The sequence below is a fragment of the Cnephaeus nilssonii genome (genome assembly GCF_951640355.1).
Source record: "Cnephaeus nilssonii genome assembly, chromosome: 22".
Classification (NCBI taxonomy): domain Eukaryota; kingdom Metazoa; phylum Chordata; class Mammalia; order Chiroptera; family Vespertilionidae; genus Cnephaeus; species Cnephaeus nilssonii.
The window spans coordinates 14,617,054-14,636,050 of record NC_137093.1 but is presented as its reverse complement, the minus strand read 5'-3'; the positions used below and the strand labels follow the sequence as shown (position 1 = coordinate 14,636,050).

Here is an 18,997-nt window from a genome sequence, read left to right as displayed (position 1 = left end):
AGAAACAGACCCATGTACATATGGGCATTGATTTATGCCTACGATAGCACTGCCTGACAGAGAGAAAAAAATGGTCCCTACAGTAAATTGAGTTGGGATAATTGGGTGTCCACATGGAAAGAAGGAAGAAGAGAAGGGAGGGATGGAGGGAAGGAGGAAAGTATGCAGTCTGCAGAAGTACTTGCACTTCAATAGTGGGATGGAGAAATAAAATGAGATATATTCATAAAATAGAGTAGTTTGTGCATAATACAGAATAGGTGAATCTTAATTAAAAACATAATATGAATGAGGTAAGCCAGACTCAGAATATATTATTTCATTCATAAAACATTCAAAATCAGATACAACTTGGAGTGATGTATATAAAAGTGATAAATTATAGAGAGGCAAGTGAGGATAGTGGTTATCTGTATAAGGGAGATAGGGGTTAACACGGGGCAGGGGTTGTAGGACAGGGCTTATAGAGTACTGGCTATTCTATTTCTTTACCTGGATGGGAGTTATGTGGCACCTGCTTTATAATAATTCATATGGGCCCTGGCCAGGTGGCTCAGTTGGTTAGAGCATCATCCCATACTACCAAAGTACACCAAAAGGTTGGGAGTTCAGTTCTCAGTCAGGGCACATACCTAGGTTGCAGGTTCGATTCTCAGTTGGAGCACGTACTGGAGGCAACGATCAATGTTCCTCTCTCATTGTTTCTCTCTCTCTCTCTCTCTCTCTCTCTCTCTCTCTCTCTCTCATCAATAAACATATCTTTGGGGATAAAAAAAATTCATGTAGTAATTGTACATATATGTTTTATATATTTATGCATGTTATATTTCACAAGAAAAAGTTTTTTAAAACGAAATTCTCTTTTGTTACTATGTAAGCAGACAAGTGTACAAGCAGGAATTCCAGTTTTCTAGTAAAGACCTGGTGGAGGCTTAGACTAGGGTGGAGAAGCAGTCAGATTTAGAAAAATGTTTTAGAGTTGAAGGTAACAGAACCTGATGTAGAGTGTGAAGGAAAAGAAAAGACAAAGCAATGAATACACTGACAGTCATAAAACACAGTAAGAACGTATGCAACAGGATTAGCTAAGCTTGTAAATGCCGGGCTGTGTGAGTGGGTATGAGATGGAGGGCGTCTGTCCAACTGGTTAGGGGAGGCTTCATGGAAAAGCTGGGGGAACAAACACTTGACACAGACTCCGGAGAGAAGGGACGCGGGGATAATTCAAGAAAGGGAGTAGCTGAGAGTTTACAGGTAGAATAGTAATATGTATTGTTCTGTACTCTTTTGTACATTTTATTTTTGAGACATTTCATACATCATCTCTCAAATAGATTTTTTAAAATCAACTATGACTATCATTTCAATCCACAATGAAAGGTGTAGTACATTACTTCAGACACAGTGCCATTCCATACATTCTGATCGAACTATGAAGACCTCAACAAGCATGTCACACGATCCTGGAATCCAGGATCAGCCATGGTAAGCCAAGACAAAAAATGTGTGACTCTGGTTGCCTATATCACTAGGACTTTACACTATGTAATACACATTAATAACTTTTACAGCATTGGCTTAGTTTTAACTTTAGGATGTTACTGGATTTTTTTAAATTATTATTTTGATACAGCTTTTCCTTATTGGGTAGACTGATGGATGTGGTAATAAAGAGGGTTATATGGAAATAATATCTAGAAACAGAAGTTTGTGAGAAGGGAGATTTCTCAGTCAACCCACTTTATCTAGAAAGGCTTCCCTCATGAGTCATAGCTGATTTGAGATTCATCCAGAATTCACAAGAGAAGGCGAGAGAATTGTTTTTCTGACTTGTGGGAAAATGAGAATGGGATTAAGTAGTGATTTAAAAACTCTTTGGGTTTAGTGTTTGATTTAGGCATGACTCTCCCTTTCTTACACACTAAATATAACATAAAAAAACTTACTGTTGCACTGAATGAGAGTGAATTTGCTTAGAGAGATGTTTGAGATCCCCCTAGAGCCCGTGAGAGAACTGAAAAGGAGAACCCTGAAACCAGTAGTGGAGAGAAAGTGACGAAGAGAAGATTCTATTAACTAGAGCACAGGCCAAGGGAGATGAACAGCTAGAGATCACACAGTGTTAACTGTGAACCAGCCACCATCCCAAGGGTATTACCTGTTTTAATTCATTTAATTCTCACAAGAATACTGTATAGATGAAGACACCATGGTACTCAGAGGTTGGGTAAGTACGTTGGCTGAGATCACAGAACTGGAATTTGAAGCCAGGCATTCTGACTCTAGAAACCATAATCTTAACCAAGGTGTTGGACAATATCTTTTTCTTAGAAAAAGAGGAAGAAATAGCATAAATCCCGGAACTTCTTTGATTCTCCATACTGGTACTTAGAAACTATGGTGGCATCCTATATAATAAAAGCCTAATATGCAGCCGAAACCGGTTTGGCTCAGTGGATAGAGTGTCGGCCTGTGGACTGAAGGGTCCCAGGTTCGATTCCGGTCAAGGGTATGTACCTTGGTTGCGGGCACATCCCCGGTGGGGGGTGTGCAGGAGGCAGTTGATCGATGTTTCTCTCTCATCGATGTTTCTAACTCTCTATCCCTCTCCCTTCCTCTCTGTAAAAAATCAATAAAATATATATATTTTAAAAAGCCTAATATGCAAATCGACTGAACATCAGAATGACTGGTGGAACGGCAGATGCTCAACGCAGGAGCTGCCCCCAGCCTGCAGGTCCCAGGCCAGCCAAGGTGGGTGCCAGCGGCCCTCCACCCCCATTGCTCCTGCATGGCAACTGGTGGAGGGGGTGGGGCCAGCCAGCGTGCAGCGGCAGGGGGTGGGGCCAGCTGGTGAGCCGGAGGCAACTGGTGGCGGCAGCGGCGGCAGGGCTGGTGAGTGGGCAGCGCCAGGCCACCAAGGCTGGTGATAGCGGGGACCCCCAATTGCCCTGCTGGTCACCCTGCAGAGAGAGGTGACCAGCGGGGCTGGGGCCGGGGAGTAGGTGGCGCCAGGCCGGCCAAGGCAGGTGCCAGCGGGGGGGGGGGCCCCCCTATCGCTCCACTGGTCACCCCACATCGGACCCTACCCATGCACGAATTTCGTGCACTGGGCCTCTAGTTTTAATATAACATACTAAGACAATTATCTCCTCTACTTTATCATTATTGTTTATTCCTTTGGCTTTCCAATAACAGTTATATCATCCTCTTGGATGACTTGCAGAGTTAAAAATGTAGCTGACCTCAGCTCTATATTTTTTAACCTAACACATGTTTGCTATTTTAAAAAGTGTTGCATAGCTTATTCAAATTTTTTTTGGGGGGAGGGAATCTGCTGAGGTTTTTAAGTTAAAGATCCAAGATAAACAACTAGATTTTTGGCTTTCAAAAATACTTAAGTAACTCACAGCTACGTATTGGATTTGCTGTGCTATGTCCCTTAAATTGTAGCACTTTAAGGGGCCTTCTGGAGCGATTAATACACTAATTACTAGAGGTCACCAAAGCTATCATAATTGAAGTCTTTTTTTTTTTTTTTTTTTAAATCTCCTGCCAGTTGCCTGATTACATAGGGCTAGGGAAGAAAAGCTACGTGCAGCCGGGAGGGTATGGTAGGATGGGGATTGCCCGGTATGTGGCCAGTGTGTCTGCCTCCAAGATTAAAAATGTAGTTCATCTTTTCATGACAAAACAGCCCATTCCCGGGACCGAGAATGGTCAGCATTCCTGGGGCACACTCCCGGAGGGGGGGGGGGGGGTCAGTGCCCAGACAGGGCGACCAGGTCCAAGTGTGCCTTCTTGGATCAAGACAGAGCAGACACGGTTTGTATCTACACTGCATTGCCAGGGGCCCGCTATCCCCTCCCTGCCCCCATCCCTTACACGGAAGAGGATGCCAAACAGTGGGAAAACTATTCAACTTTCAAATCAGGGAGAATGGAGAATGGTATTGGGAAGTAACTTTTTCTGCCGGGCTCCCGAATCCCAACATATATATGTAAGCTGCAGATAAACTGCACAAACACGCAGCACGTTATCGAATCCTACAAACGGTCCCACCCACCCTCAAGAGCCTGGAAAATCTATCATAATTGGAATTGCTGTTCCTTAAATAATGCGCTTGTGTTTCGTGAAAAGCGACAGGGTTCCTGCTTTTTTAAAGCCTCCCCCCCCAGAGATGCTCGCCCTCCAGCTCCCGGCGCCTCCCTGGATGCAGCTCCGGAAGCTCCCCGGCCTCCGCCTGGACGTCGGCCCAGCGCCCCCGGCCGGGCTGGAGGGAGGGGCGGCCGAGGGGCGGCGAAGAGGAGCGCCCTGGTCCAGTCCCCCTTCACCGCGGCCCCGCGCGCGCCCTCCCTCGCGGGGGCTGAGATCGGAGAGGAAGTGGGGAGGCTCCGCTCGGTGCGCACCGCGGCGCCCTCATGCCCCCTCCCTTCTCCTCCGCACGGGGCCCCGGCGCGCCCCCTCCCTGGCCCTCGCCCCGGGAGAGGAGCGGGCGGCGCGGCCGGGCCCGCGGGGAGAGGCCGCGGGGAGCGGAAGGCCCGCGCCCGGCAGCGGAGAGCCTGAGCCGCGCGGCTCCCGGCGAGCCAGGGCCCTGGGCGGCCCCCGGGAGCGCGGCGGCCGGAACCGCGGGCGCGTCACTTCCGGGCGGTGCGGTGGCGGCCGCTAGGAAGATGGCTGCGCCCTGTGGCTCGGAGCGGCCCGCCAACTCGCCGCTTAAAATCCCAAAGATGGAGGTGCTCTCCCCTGCCTCTCCCGGTGGCCTGAGCGACGGGAACCCTTCGCTGTCCGACCCTTCCACGCCTCGGGGCGCCTCCCCGCTCGGGCCGGGCAGTGCGGCAGGCTCGGGGGCAGCGGCGTCCGGGGGTCTCGGGCTGGGGGGCCGCAGCGCCGCCTCGTCCTGGGGCGCCCCCGCGGCCGCCTGCCGCGGCATGTCGTGGACGCCGGCCGAGACCAACGCGCTCATCGCCGTGTGGGGCAACGAGCGGCTGGTGGAGGCGCGGTACCAGCAGCTGGAGGGAGCCGGCACGGTATTCGGCAGCAAGGCCCCCGGGCCGGCCATGTACGAGCGCGTGTCCCGGGCCCTGGCCGAGCTGGGCTACGAGCGGACCCCGTCCCAGTGCCGGGAGCGCATCAAGGTAACCGGCCGCCCGGCCCGGGGCAGCGAACCCCGAGGCAGAGAGGAGGCGGGGAGCGGACCTCGGGGGCGGGGCCGGTCCCAGCTCGGGGCTCCCTCCGGAGCCCGGTGGGCGACTCGCATCTCTCCGCCTTTTTTCTTCTCTCCCTGGGAAAGGGGTTTTTTGTTTTTTTTCCAGATGGCCGCCAGCCCGTAGGTTTCCTGAGTTTGAAGTTGGGCGTGCCTGCCGCCGCCCCTCTTTCTTGCCAATGGAAGACGTCCCTGCGCTCTGAAGTTGCTGGTTTCTCCCTTGCGCGCCGGTGGGCATCCCCGAGCCCGGCGCCTCTCACCCCACCGCCGGGGCCTCGCTTTGTTCCAGGCAGAGGGGGCGCCTAGGCCAGAGGTTGACCCTGCGGGATTGAGGAAGGGTAGCGGGGCCGGCGGGGGAGGGGGCCCGGCGGGCCCCCAGTTTAGGGATTTTCACAGGATCGCGGTGGCAGAGCCGTGCAGACAGAGAGCGCCTTCAGATGACTGGCCTTTGTGTCAGTCAGTCGCCTGGCTTCTCACTGGAGCTGCGAAGGACGAGTAAAACCGGAGATGCTTTGGAGAATTGGAAAGGCGTGATTGGAGCCAGATAGTGCGTTGTTCTGGTGGAGTTAGCTTGGCTGGTCTAGACTCTAGAATTTGGAGTGTCAGTGCCTCCTCCAGAGTTAGATTGGGTTGAGGTCTGTTTCTGACTTAGCTCCTTCATGGAAAGCCCGTTTTCCCCTGATGGAGTTGTTGTGCGGGATAGGGTGCCCAGTCAAGCTCTCAGTGTGCATCTTAGCTATCCTTGTGTACGTGAATGTGGTTATCGTGTTGCTGTTTTTTTTTTACTGACTTTTAATGTAGGCGTTCCAGTTTGGGTGTGTATTGTCAGTTGGTACGGAGTTGGTTTTTTTTAGGTAAGTTAGTTCCCTCATCGCAGTGTCTGCTAAAAGGTTCTGGTAGGATTCCAGTCTTCCCTGAACCACTTCTCCTTCAGAGTCATAGTATCTCTGTACTTCTTTTTCTGATAGGGATGGCGCTGTTTTTTGGAACTCCTTGGGGGGAGGGGACGCGGGGAGGGGGTAAAAACCAAGTAGGGACAATGGTAATCATCCTGAAGGAGGCGATTGCTCCAAAATTGAAGAGGTCTTGGCTCAAGTAGTGTTCATCTGGGGGCATTGTTCCTTAGAAAGTTTAGTCCAGGAACTAAGACATTGCAAACCTATTCACTGTTGGTCAAGGAATTTGACACCCATTTCTCAATTACAAAATTAAATTGGTTTACTTGATAACATGTACCTTTGGGTCTTATGACCCTCTCCCCCCCCCCCCTTTTTTTTTTAAAAACAGGGATGTCATTATAATGGCAGTTTATATACAGGATTTGAATTGTGCGGGTCCACTTATATGGGTATTTTTTCAATAAATATAGAGTCGGTCTCCATATCACCAAGGTTCGCATTCCCAGATTCAACCAACCCTGATTAAAAACGGTATTTTATTTTCGCGTTCCCCACCGTGGTTGGTTGAATCCGCAGGTGCAAAGGGCCTACTGTAATTGAGGTTTGGGGGAGTCAAAAGTTATTTTCTGGATTTCCATTGTATATGGGGTCAGTGCTCTTCACCTCTGGGTTTTGAAGGGATCAACTATAGTAGCTAATAGAAGCCACTGTTCTCTGACTCTCATTCATTCTTCTGTTCAAGGACAGTAAGGCTCAGGGAGGCGGAGTTTTTGCACTGTGCCGACTAGCTTCTGCCTGTGAACTTTTCTTGAGTTTAGGAGTGCACCTTAGGCATTTGTGACTGTTTTTACTTGATTGATTTTTGTCCACAGAATTTCCCAATCAACAGGGAAAAGTGTTATGCTATCAAAAATTCACTGACTATAAACGTATCGATGAAATGGTTTCTCAGGTGACTAGGAAATCTCTAGTTGGGATGTGTCTTTGTCCAGTTACGAGAAACTATAACCTAAAGCAAGGAAAGGAGATTGAGCTTCTCTGAAGAATATTTTTTAAAGGATCAGTTTACCTGTCTCCAAACAGATAAGACCAAATTGACCTCAAGCTCTTAGAATATTTCGAGAATATGTAGATGATGATAATGGGTTCTGTGATCCACAATAGCAGTTGACAAGGAGGACAGATAACTGTTAAGGGCTGTACTCCTAAGTGACTTCAACCAAGGAACAGACTTCTGCATTAACAATGTTGGTCTTTCCTGTCAGAATCATAAGCTCTGTAAGGGCAAGTTCTGGTCACTGATTCACTACTGTATCGCCAGTGCCTAGCACGGGGGTGGGGAACCTTGCTTTCTTCCAAGGGCCATTTGGATATTTATAGCATCTTTTGCAGGCCATACAAAATTATCAACTTAAAAATTAGCCTGCTACCACTCATAGATGTGTTTCTCACACATTGATATTTCTGTCTTTCCCTCTCTCTCCCAACCATCTCTAAAAATCAATGGAAAAATATCCTCAGATGAGGATTAAAATAAATAAATTTAAAAAATAAAAAGCAATTTAAAAAATTAGCCTGCTATATTAGGTCAGACATTTAATTAACTCACCTCTAATGCCTTGGCAGGGCCAGACCAAATGAGTTCACAGGCCTTATACAGTCCTCGGGCTGGATGTTCCCCACCCCTGGCCTAGCATATAGTAGGCTCTGGATACATATTTATTAAATTCACCAAATAAAGTCTAAAGAAGAATTTTGGAAAGTATAAAAATCTAGAGCAGCCCTAGCCGGTTTGCTCAGTGGATAGAGCGTCAGCCTTTGGACCAAAGGGTCCGGGTTCGATTCCGGTCAAGGGCACATACCTTGGTTGCAGGGTCTTCCCCAGCCTGGGCCATGGCCGGGGGCATGTAGGAGGCAACCAATTGATGTGTCTCTCTCACACCGATGTTTCTGTCTTTCCCTCTCTCTTCCACTCTCTCTAAAAATTCATGGAAAAATATCCTCGGATGAGGATTAACAACAACAACAACAAAATCTAGAGCAGTGTTACTTAAACTTTAACCTAAAAATAGAGACTTTGAAACCCAGTTTGAAAACTAAGCTCTGTCCCTCTACAAGACTTACTATGAATTTAATTTTAAGCATAGAGGCAAATGTGGTCAGTGAAATCATAGACTTACACCATTATGAGGTGGATGTCCCAAGTAATCCAGATTGTATTTATGAAAATAAAAACCTTAAAAAATTCTCAGAGAATCCCAAACCCCTGAAAGCAAACCTTTAGATCCCAGTTTCAGAAATGCCTATTTAGAACAGGTAATTCAGAAAAAACTTTCACTTTCTTGTTTTGATGAGACCTGCAAAAAGGAATTCAATAATCTCTTTTGTTTTAGGTTTACAAAATAGAAATAAAGTAGTGCAGTAAAATGGACCATGAGGAATTCTTAATCAGACTAATATAATGTGCTCACTTCAATGTGAATTCTGTCAGAGGCCCACAGGGAATATGTAGATAATGATAATGGCTCATCACAGTGTGTATCAGTTACATTTCTGGTCTGATATATATGAAATATCTATCAAACTTCAATTATGAAAACTCTAATAATTTCTTCTAAGTTTGGAAAGAGGGAGGAGATAATATAGTAACTTAAATTTGTTTTTTTCAGGAAACTTTCCCCTAATCGTAGTTTCAACATGTTGATGTAGCAGCTTTCATCTCATCATGTGAAGGCATCAGAAAGCTGAATCCTATCCCAGCCTCTTTCCCGACCACCTTCCCGAATAACCTTAAAGCACATCACTTTCCTTCTCTGGGCTGTGCCTTAGTCCTCTTATGTATACACTAGAGGCCTGGTGCACAAAATTCATGCGGGGGGGGGGCGGTCTCTCAGCCTGGCCTGCCCCCTCTCGCAGTCTGGGAGCCCTGGGGGCGGGGGTGGGGATGTCCAACAGAAGGCAGTTAGACATCCTTAGCGCTGCTGTGGAGGCAGGAGAGGCTGCGCTCGCCAGCCATGAGCCCAGCTTCTGGCTGAGTGGCGCTCCCCCTATGGGAGAACACTGACCACTAGGACACAGCTCCTGCATTGAGCATCTGCCCCCTGGTGGTCAGTGTACATCATAGCGACCAGTTGTTCCGCCATTGGGTCGATTTGCATATTAGCCTTTTATTATATAGGATGGAAGTATTAAAATGTAAATATTGAAATTAAGAGCTTTTGGATTTAGCTACCAAAGTACAATTTTAAATACCAACCAAGTGATTATGTATATCTCTAAGCACATAGGATTTTAACTTAAAGTCAGATATAAACATTTGTTTATTGCTGCAAAGAATTTCATTGAGAAGTCTGTCTGATATGTCATTATTAATATTTGTTTAATAATTTGGATAAAATGGATGTTTTTGAGACTGTGTTGCTGCCTACACTATTGTTTGGCTCTGATGTCTTATTGCTTTTTGTTTGTTTGCCAGAAGAAAATTTGTCTGCTACCAATTCCAGCCTAATTTTGGAGCCAGGTAACAAATAGGGTTTTTTTTTGTTTTTTGTGTGTGTGTAGTCATTACATGATATTTTATCCTTTTGTATATGTAGGCCTTTTCTTCACATCTCCATTCAGCAAATACTCAAGCGCTTACTATGTGCAAGGTTATCTGCCAAATGTTAGGCTGAATAAAAGAACTGTAATACACAGTCTGAGAGCTTACAATGCAGGCGAAGTTTGTATACACACATCAGAGAGTTAAAAGCTGTGCAAGACAACACAAGGAATGGTATGTAATGCAGTACTTGCTTAAGTGTCATTACTGAAATGCTTTAGTGTCATTCTAAAGCAGACAATAGGTGTGATGACTTCAAAGGAGGGAGAGAGCACATCGCAGGTCATCCTGTAGTAGTGGAAAGAGCTCTCTAGGTTTGGAATTCATGGAAACATTCACTCTGAGCCACATGCTCTATTCACACTTCCATCAGTTCATCTGATGCACTCCAAAGCTCATGCTCAAGTCCCATATTTTTGGGTTTTCTCCAACAATTTGCCTCTAGAGAGTTGGCTTTATGTCTTTGAAGCAGATGTGTTCTTCTAGGTCTACCTGAGGATGAAATGCAAACTGACTGCATGACCTAAAACACTTGTCTTTGCTGAATCCGTGCTGGTGCTCATCAGACCTATTTACTAGCGGTAGGCAGGATTCTACCCAGCAAACACAGTGACTGAATTTTTAGAGACATTGCTTAGATTTAGTCATCAGTAATTGTTATAATGTTTGGAACAAATTTCATACTTTAGCAGACCAATCACAGTATATAGTATGTTTGGTCTTTTTTTATTAGTATTATTTTTTAATCTTCACCCAAGGATTATTGATGAGAGAGAGAGAGAAACTTCAATGTGAGAGAAACATGGATTGGTTGCCTCCCATACGCACCCTGACTGGTGATCAAACCCACAACCTTTTTGGTTTACAGGACGATGTTCCAGCCAACTGAGCCACCCTGTGCAGCCTAGTCTTTATTTGTGAGAACCAATAGGGCAAAGGTAACTTGGACCCAAATGCTTGTTTCTGTATAAGCATCTTAATTGACTCTTCCCACCTCTGAGGACGTTTCTCTTGTGTTTGCAGACAAGACTTTTCCTTTGCGTTATCGTTGAAAGATTTCCAAAAAAATATGGTATACTATCATAGTTCATAAGAAAGATTTAATCAGACTGGTTTCCTTCCATTTTTTACATATTCAGTTTCTGTTGTTCCCATGCCACTGTTATCCAAAAGCTTGTGTGTTTCAGTTTGCTTGTCTGTCAGTGAATCTGACAGGGGCTTGATGTGTATCTTAAAAGAATATAGACCCACACCCCATAATGACATTTCAGTCAACAGTGGGCCGCATATATGACGGTGGTATACCATATAGCCTGTGTATATGATTAGTAGTAGTAGGCTGTAGTACATCCAGGTTTGTGTAAGTGCACTCACTCTATGTATGATTTTTCCACAATGAGGAAATTGCCTAACAACTTATTTCTCCACCCCTGGCCTAGCATATAGTAGGCTAACAACTACTTATATTTAGGCTTTCAGTTTTGGAGGTAAGGGATTTAACAAGCACATGTTGAAACTGGATGAATAGGCTTCCAGTTTCATTTTAATTAATTTAATTTTGAATTATAAGTAGCCACATGTTGTTAGTGCCTACCACATTGAATAGTGTAGGAAAAAGCTTGTTGTTCAGAGTATTAAAAGTATTTTTTATTATGAAAGGATTCGCTTGGCTACACACAAACCTCTGGGGAGTTCAAGATTCCTTCTTGCACTCTCCGCCACTTTACCCCTGAGTAGGAGGAACCTTGATAGAAGTCAAGAGAAATGCTCCACCATTCTAGGAGGAAGAGCTTTTAGTGCAAGGAGTAAAATGCTGTAACCTCAGTTGTCTGGGGCAGTGTCATACTCTTGGTTCTCTAGGACAGTGCTGTCCGTGGAACTTCCTGTGATGATAGGAGTTTCTGTGTCTGCACTGTCCAATCGCCACTGTGCAGTAGCCACTAGCCACAGGTGGCTGTTGAACATATGAAATGTGGCTAGTATGACTGTGAAACTGAATTTTTAATTACACTTAAATATTCATGTGTGGCTAGTGGTTAATGGCCAAATTTTTTGCTCATGTATTCCCAGAAGAGTTTTGAAATCCATGTACTTTCTTGAACATTTTAAAGCTGAAATTAAAAATGTTTTCATAATATGTTTGAAAGTTTACAGGTTATAGAAAATGTTAAATCTTGTATGAGATGAGTAAGACGAGGATTAACCATTAAATTTATTGAGTAGTATACTCTGAATGTGGTGAGAAATTCATCCAAAGTTCTTATCTGTAGGTTCTATTAAATGTATCTTGAAAATGTTGATGAACAGAAACCATTCCACTTACTTTTTTGTTTTGTTTTATTAATTCTCACCTGAGGATATTTTTCCCATTGATTTTTGAGAGTGAAAGTGGAGGGGGAGGGAGGGAAGAGAGCAAGAGAAACACCGATGTGAGAGAGACACATTGACTGGTTGCCTCCCACAGTCACCCCATGGATGGAACCTGCAACACAGACATGTGCCCCTGAGATGTGTGGGGCCGAGGCTCTAACCACTGAGCAACACCAGCCAGGACTCCACTTACATTTAAACAAAACAATATTACTAACCTGTATTGCTTTGGTTATTCTCAATTAAGGAGCCAAGCTTCACACCTGAAAAATACAAGACTGGGAATGACAGGAATCCCTAAGGTTTTAAGGCTCCTTGATCAGTCATTGAAGAAGGTATATGGATACCCCAGCTGAAGCCCACCGCTTTAGAACTCTGAGCATCTTTCTTGACTGATTAGTGGGCCCTTGAATTCCACTGCCCTTAGGAAATGGGAAAGGTGTGCAGCTTAACCCTTGGCTAAATCCAGGCTTCTGGGGGAGGGCTTGGAGCTCATGCTCATTCCCTTTTATCACACTCGATCGACAGAATCGTCTCGGGGTTTCTATAAGTACTAAGGTCTGAAATAAGGACTTTGTTTTTTATATTTACCAGTACATATTTGAGTGCCTTCTGCAGTAGGTCCTAGAAATACAGCAATGTACCACTTACCCTCATTGTGTCCACCTTCAGTGGAGAGTCAGACTACTAACACACCAGTCACAGTATTGTAAGCACGGTCTGTGTATTGTGTTGGCATTAAGCTCATGGTGCTACAGGTGCCCACAGGAAGGGCATCTCGTAGACTTTCAGGAGGTGGATCCTGAAGGTGAGGTGGGACTGAATTGGCAGAAGGGAGTAGAGACAGATGAGCAGTTGGGGTAAAGGCCCAGGGACCGTATAACTTAAAATGGTACAAACTGCAAATTCAGTAAAATACATTTTGTTCAAGAATCCAAAACAACCCATCCAAAAAATGCACTTGTTCCAAGCAGTTTATACACGATCAGCTGCTTAAAAGTCAAGCCTTTTGCCCTAGCTGGTTTGGCTCAATGAGTAGAGCACTGGCCCATGGACTGAAGGGTTCCAGGTTCAATTCCGGGTTCAATACCTCGATTGCAGGTTTGAGCCCCAGCCCCAGTCAGGGCGTGTGCAGGAGGCAACCAATTGATGTGTTTCTCTCACATCGATGTTTCTCTCTGCGTGTCTCTTCCCCTCCCTTCCACTCTCTAAAAATCAATGGAAAATTATCCTTGGGTGAGGATTAATGAAAAAATAAATAAGAGTCATGCCTTTCAAATGAAGAAAAATTTGCCATAGATTGGCATTTGGTGAAGGTATGACTTACAAGCTACAAATGAATGGTTGGTGGTTCATAAAGAAACATGTGAAAGGGTGGGAAAGATAGTTTGGCACATAATAGTACCAATTCCAGATACTTTATGAGTTTTGCTAAATAACATTTTTATAGTGTTGAATTGCAATTATGCAAATACCCATGATACATCTCTTTCCTTAATTTATGTACTAAAAGAAAAACCACAGCAATGCATCTTTTTGAGCATATAACAAGAATATATTTTACCCTGTGGCCTAGTACTCACATAATATATCTGTGTAACTGAAACAAATATCGCAAAATAGTCATATAGCTCACACTTCTATAACCCTCACTGTGCTGTGCACTGTTCTAAGTGCTTTACAAATATTAATCTATTTAATCCATACTATGTTCAATACTCTCTGGTATGTTCTAGTCCCGTGGTCGGCAAACTGCGGCTCGCGAGCCACATGCAGCTCTTTGGCCCCTTGAGTGTGGCTCTTCCACAAAATACTACGGCCTGGGCGAGTCTATTTTGAAGAAGTGGCATTAGAAGAAGTTTAAGTTTAAAAAATTTGGCTCTCAAAAGAAATTTCAATCGTTGTACTGTTGATATTTGGCTCTGTGGACTAATGCATTTGCCGACCACTGTTCTAGTCTATTTGAATACAGGTAATCTAGCTCCTGAATCATTAGGCTATAGATCCTCTTTAGTAACATAGTTATACGTGAAAGCACCCAACACAAGCTTGCACCTGGTAGCCCTCTTTCTCCACCACTGCCCGCACCCTCCTCCTCCCCAGTACTTGTCAGCACGGCCTTCCCTTTTCACCCCAGTCCCTCTGGTACCTCATCAGTCCCCAGCCCCAGCCCCCAGCCTCTATTGTCTCCAGAAGTCTCTCACCTAAAACTGGTGCAAAGAAAACCTCAACAGATGGGTGTAACCGCTCCCACTGGTACAGAGCAGCGGGCTTACTCCTTGGGGACTTGCAGCTCAAGGTCACATTGGTCCCCACACGGGGCGTACCCAGGAGATGGCAGGATGGAGGAGCTGGAGGAACTGGGGAAGGGGAGACAGGTTAAAAACTCACACCCAAGAGACCGACGGACACCCACCTACACACCCTTTAGTCCAGGCGTCCTCAAACTACGGCCCGCGGGCCACATGCGGGTGTTTTTGCCGTTTTGTTTTTTTACTTCAAAATAAGATATGTGCAGTGTGCATAGGAATTTGTTCATAGTTTTTTTTAAACTATAGTCCGGCCCTCCAACGGTCTGAGGGACAGTGAACTGGCCCCCTGTTTAAAAAGTTTGAGGACTCCTGCTTTAGTCACTCCGTTTTTCCCTCCTCCAACCTGAATACTCAGCCATTTGGGAGAGAGACCTGCCTGACCTCCCATGGGGGTGGGGAGGTAATGGAAAGTGTGTGCTTACCCCACACATCAAGTTTTTTGTTTTAAATATTTTTATTGATTTCAGAGAGGAAGGGAGAGGGAGAGAGAGGTAGAAACATCAGTGATGAGAAAGAATCACTTATCGACTGCCCCCTGCACGCCCCCCACTGGGGACCGAGCCCGCAACCCAGGCATGTGCCCTTGACCAGAATCGAACCCAGGACCCTTCAGTGTGCAGGTCGACGCTCTATCCACTGAGCCAAACCAGCTAGGGCCCACACGTCAAGTTTTAAAGTTTTGCTGCTGTGGCCCCTGCTTGTGCCTTGCTTGTCTTGCACGTTCACAGAGCAGCGGTAGGACCCGGAGTCTTTCTCCCGGAGGCCCTGCAGCCGCAGGGACACATTCCGGGAGGGCATGGGGTAGACCAGGGACGCTCCATCTTGGCTGGTTGTGGCCCCATTGATGTGCGCCAACACCTGGTGTGGGCATGACCCCTGCCCATTATCGCAGGCCTGCACTGTGCCCTCAGGCTCAGCCAGTCTCCCTCCCCCAACCTGCCAAACCTCAGATGCCCCTCACCTGCACCCTCTAACCTGTGCCAGCTCCCCATTCACCCCTTCTCCCTGGCCACCCTCTCACCACCCCAGGTCCTCTTCACCAGAACAGTTCTTGATCCCCTGTCTATTGTCTCCATCTCCCACTTGGGGTGTTTAGAAAGGGGATCACAGCCCACAAAATCGATTTCCCAACCCACTAATGAGTCATAACCTGCAGTTACATAAAAGAGGGTTAGGAAATAATGAGGTGAGATCGATTTTTTCCCCAGTCATTGTGCTCTTTTAGACTTAAGGTATTAACCCTTTGCACTCGCTTGCTTTTTTCTCGATTCCTACCGATGCTAACCGTGTCGAGTCACACTCGACATCCGAGTGCAAAAGGTTGAAACTCCAGAAACATTAATTATATCCTGGTGAAATGTGTTATGCTGGAGCCTAGGGCTTGAGGGAAGAGGGTGGGAGGAGGTGGGAAGTTGTAGGAAGTGAGACTGGAGACATAATAAGAGATCAGATGATGTGCCAAGGAGTTGGGACTTGATCCTAATCATCAAGGGATTTTAATTTTAAGCTGGAGATCGGCATGGTTAGTCTTAGGTTCTAGAACTGGCTCTAATGTGGAAAATGGATTGGAAAGGTTAAGACTGGAAGCCCCAGGATCATGTGAAGGCTTCTTGCAGTACTCTAGACAAGCCGTGAATAAAACCGTGCCGATGAAAATGGAGAAGAGAACCGATTTCAAATATATCAATATCCATGGGGCTGCTTGGAGAATCTGAAAATTCAAATTTATAGGATTTGTTAGATCTTAGCCTGTCATAAAACCCACTGTTTGCTGCTGTACTAACTCACACAGGATTCTTTGTTGTATCCTCAAGGATCATCACAATACTTCAGAGCTTAAGTTTTTAGAACCAATGAGATCCAACTCAAACACCATTTTAGAACAGCCCTGACTCTGTTACCTCTAGGAAATAGTCTCTACAGACACTTGGATTCTGATCTGCTCCCCAGTATTCAGAGGGATCATCCCCCTTTCTTTTCTTTCTCTTGTTTAACATTATCCGAGGGCAGGCACTAAAATCCAGATCTAAAATCTCAGATGTTAATTGTCGGAGGGCACTCAGAAGCGTATGCTCAGATCACTAGTTAAGGGAGGCTAGCCGTCTCGGCCCCTTTGGAAGTTCATAAGTGTAATGTTTAAAAATGTTTTGGAAAACGGGAGGAAAAAACTTCTTGAGCTTCAAACACAAAGACCAGTACCACAACGAGCTTTAGATTTTAAACAGTTGCTTGTTAGGTACTCTTTAAATTTATTTCTGCTGTGAGGTTCATGCAGTGCTTCTGCTTGCTCTTTACCATTGCAGAAGCTTTACTCAGTGTTCACAATGAAGGCTTAATGGATCTGAGCCTCACATGCATATGTTACAAATGATCTGGAGTTTATAATCTATGCGGAGTCTTACTCCCTATGGTTCTGAATAATTGAAAAGTGCCTTCATATTGGAAAAAGACATGTATTTAAATCTGTATAATACTTACCTAATTTGGGGAGGGGTCTTGAGAGCCAATAGAATTTTTTTTTTTTTGCACTAATGGAATTTTTTTTCCCTTGGCAAAAAAAAAAAAAAAAATCATGTGAGTGTTATCTTGTCACTTGGTGGCTTGTGTTATTCCTTAGGAAAATGCAAACCTGTGTTTATTTTCAGACATTTTAGGCATAACAGCCATCATTTTTTTAAATATAAGTGTTCTCAGCTATATTCATAAATTATAATTTTGAGCTACCAAATAACACTTCATTCAAAATAAATTGATACAGTAGAATGGAAGTTATTCATTTAGATGTTTTCTAGTTGCATTTTCTCAGCCCGTGTAAGACTACTTTGTTGTAACAGCCTAAATTTTTGAAACTCACACTATTGCTTCTCTACTCTCTACTTTCAGATTACTTCATTTATCAAAAAACTCTATTATGTTTGTAATTGATATTAATAAAAACCAGAATAAAGTCTATATCTACCCCAAACTGCTTTTATTATTATTATTTTGAATTTGCAAATACCTTTCTCTAAGTGGAAAGATCTGGTTTATGACTTAGAAAGAAGAGTATGACAGGTTAGAAAGTACCTCGAGCTTGCCATGGCCACTGTGGCGCAGTGGTTAGAGTGTCAGCCTGCGCACTGAATGGTCGCGAGTTCGATTCCCAGTCAAGGGCCCTGCCCACGGTTGGGAGGCAACTGGGTTGATATGTCTCTCTCACATCAATGTTTTTCTCTTTCCCCCTCCCTCCCTTCCACTTTCTGAAAAGCAGTGGAAAAAATATCCTCATGTGAGGATTAACAACAACAAAAGTACTTCGATCTTATATTGGATCTCTTAACTACCATGTATAATTTCAAGGAATTTTTATTCTTTTCATTTATTTATTCATTCATTTAGCAAAAATCTATTGGGCCACTTCTGCATGCCAGGCATTGATTTAGGTGCTGGGGATACATCAGTGAACAGAACAGGAAAAAAAGAATAACTGCCTTCCAAGAGCTTATATTCTGATAGAAAACGATATGCTACTTAAAATAAGTTAATTAACACAATTAGAAAGCCCCTTAAATATGATATTCCTTGATATCAGCTTTATTAACCTTAGAAAGGTCGAGTTCTCTACCTCACATTATGCACAAGAAATAGAAATACATTTGCCTTTGCTTTATTAAAAGTGATTTACATGATTTTATATTGTGCCTTTTTATTGTGATACGTCCAGTTGTCCCTGAGGTTCGCCTCACCAAGCAGCAGAGAGCAGCATTGTTAGAATTCATTCACTCGTTAGGTAATGAGCACCCCCGTGCTGGGTTCCTAGGTTCAGCCTTCAGCAAAACCAGAGAATGTTCCCTCTCTCTCCTGCCAATTAGAGAACATGGTTAATAGTTGGAGTAGAATAGACCAGAGTTGTGCCAATTTTTTAAAATTCTTTTTTTAAATTATATTTTTATTGATTTCAGAGAGAGGAAAGCAGAGGGAGAGACAGAAACATCAATGATGAGAGAGAATAATCGATTGGCTGCCTCCTGCATGCCCTGACCAGGGATTGAGCCCTGACCAGGAATGGAGCTATGACCTCCTGGTTCATGGGTCGATCCTCAACCACTGAGGCACAGTGTAAAATAATATTTTTTATATAAATAATACAAACCACATTAAGAATGAAGAAGAAAAACCAATGGAAAAATTTAACTTCATCATAACCACATATTCATGAAGTATTTTTTGAAAAGTGATGATGAATTTGATTTTAATTCCAGTAAATTTCCATTCACCAAAAAGTGAATGAGAGGCCTACATGCTTTTTGTTCTAGTGAACTCTTAAGAAAATATATGGGTCATTTAAACTTTTTCTTTGATTCATGCTGAGTTTTGCCTGCCTCTTGCTTCTTGTGAACACATTGTCCAGTAAGCAAGGGCAAGCCTCACTCTGGATTCCTTTTTCCTCCCTTTGTTTTATGTCAGTGTTTTAGTCACCAAATTCCTGCCAAGACTATAACCCTTTGAAAATGGTTAAATGATTGCTGTTATCTGTGAATGAAGAAATATGACCGAAAAGTTGAAGAAGCTGTGATGATATAGCCAGGTGTTTCTGAAACTTGAATAATAATGGGTGAGCAAAAACATG

The 18,997-nt window shown here is 44.5% G+C and overlaps 2 protein-coding genes across 9 annotated transcripts in view; one reads left to right on the top strand and one right to left on the bottom strand.

Annotated features, from left to right (window-relative positions):
• Positions 1-4,174: 4,174 nt before the first annotated feature.
• The window catches only part of MSANTD2 (Myb/SANT DNA binding domain containing 2), a 34,014-nt gene continuing 19,191 nt past the window's right edge, over positions 4,175-18,997 (top strand). For 2 of the 8 annotated variants that reach the window (XM_079762464.1, XM_079762463.1), the window contains exon 1: positions 15,338-18,982. Coding sequence is in view for 5 of the 8 variants with exons in the window: in XM_079762468.1 (XP_079618594.1) it covers positions 4,422-5,138; positions 9,581-9,613 (750 nt within the window). In the remaining 3 variants the exon portion in view is untranslated. Of the gene's footprint in view, positions 5,139-9,063; positions 9,626-15,337; positions 18,983-18,997 lie in introns of those variants that run through there. The other 6 variants (XM_079762468.1, XM_079762469.1, XM_079762467.1 and 3 more) reach the window with 6 other exon arrangements.
• On the bottom strand, positions 10,964-15,695 carry LOC307093960 (endothelial cell-selective adhesion molecule-like; the record flags this gene model as incomplete). The annotated part of the gene is made up of 3 exons (XM_079762334.1): positions 10,964-14,436; positions 15,036-15,344; positions 15,689-15,695. 3 exons carry the CDS (start codon positions 15,693-15,695, stop codon positions 14,186-14,188), a joined length of 567 nt encoding a protein of 188 aa, XP_079618460.1. The 3' UTR covers positions 10,964-14,185.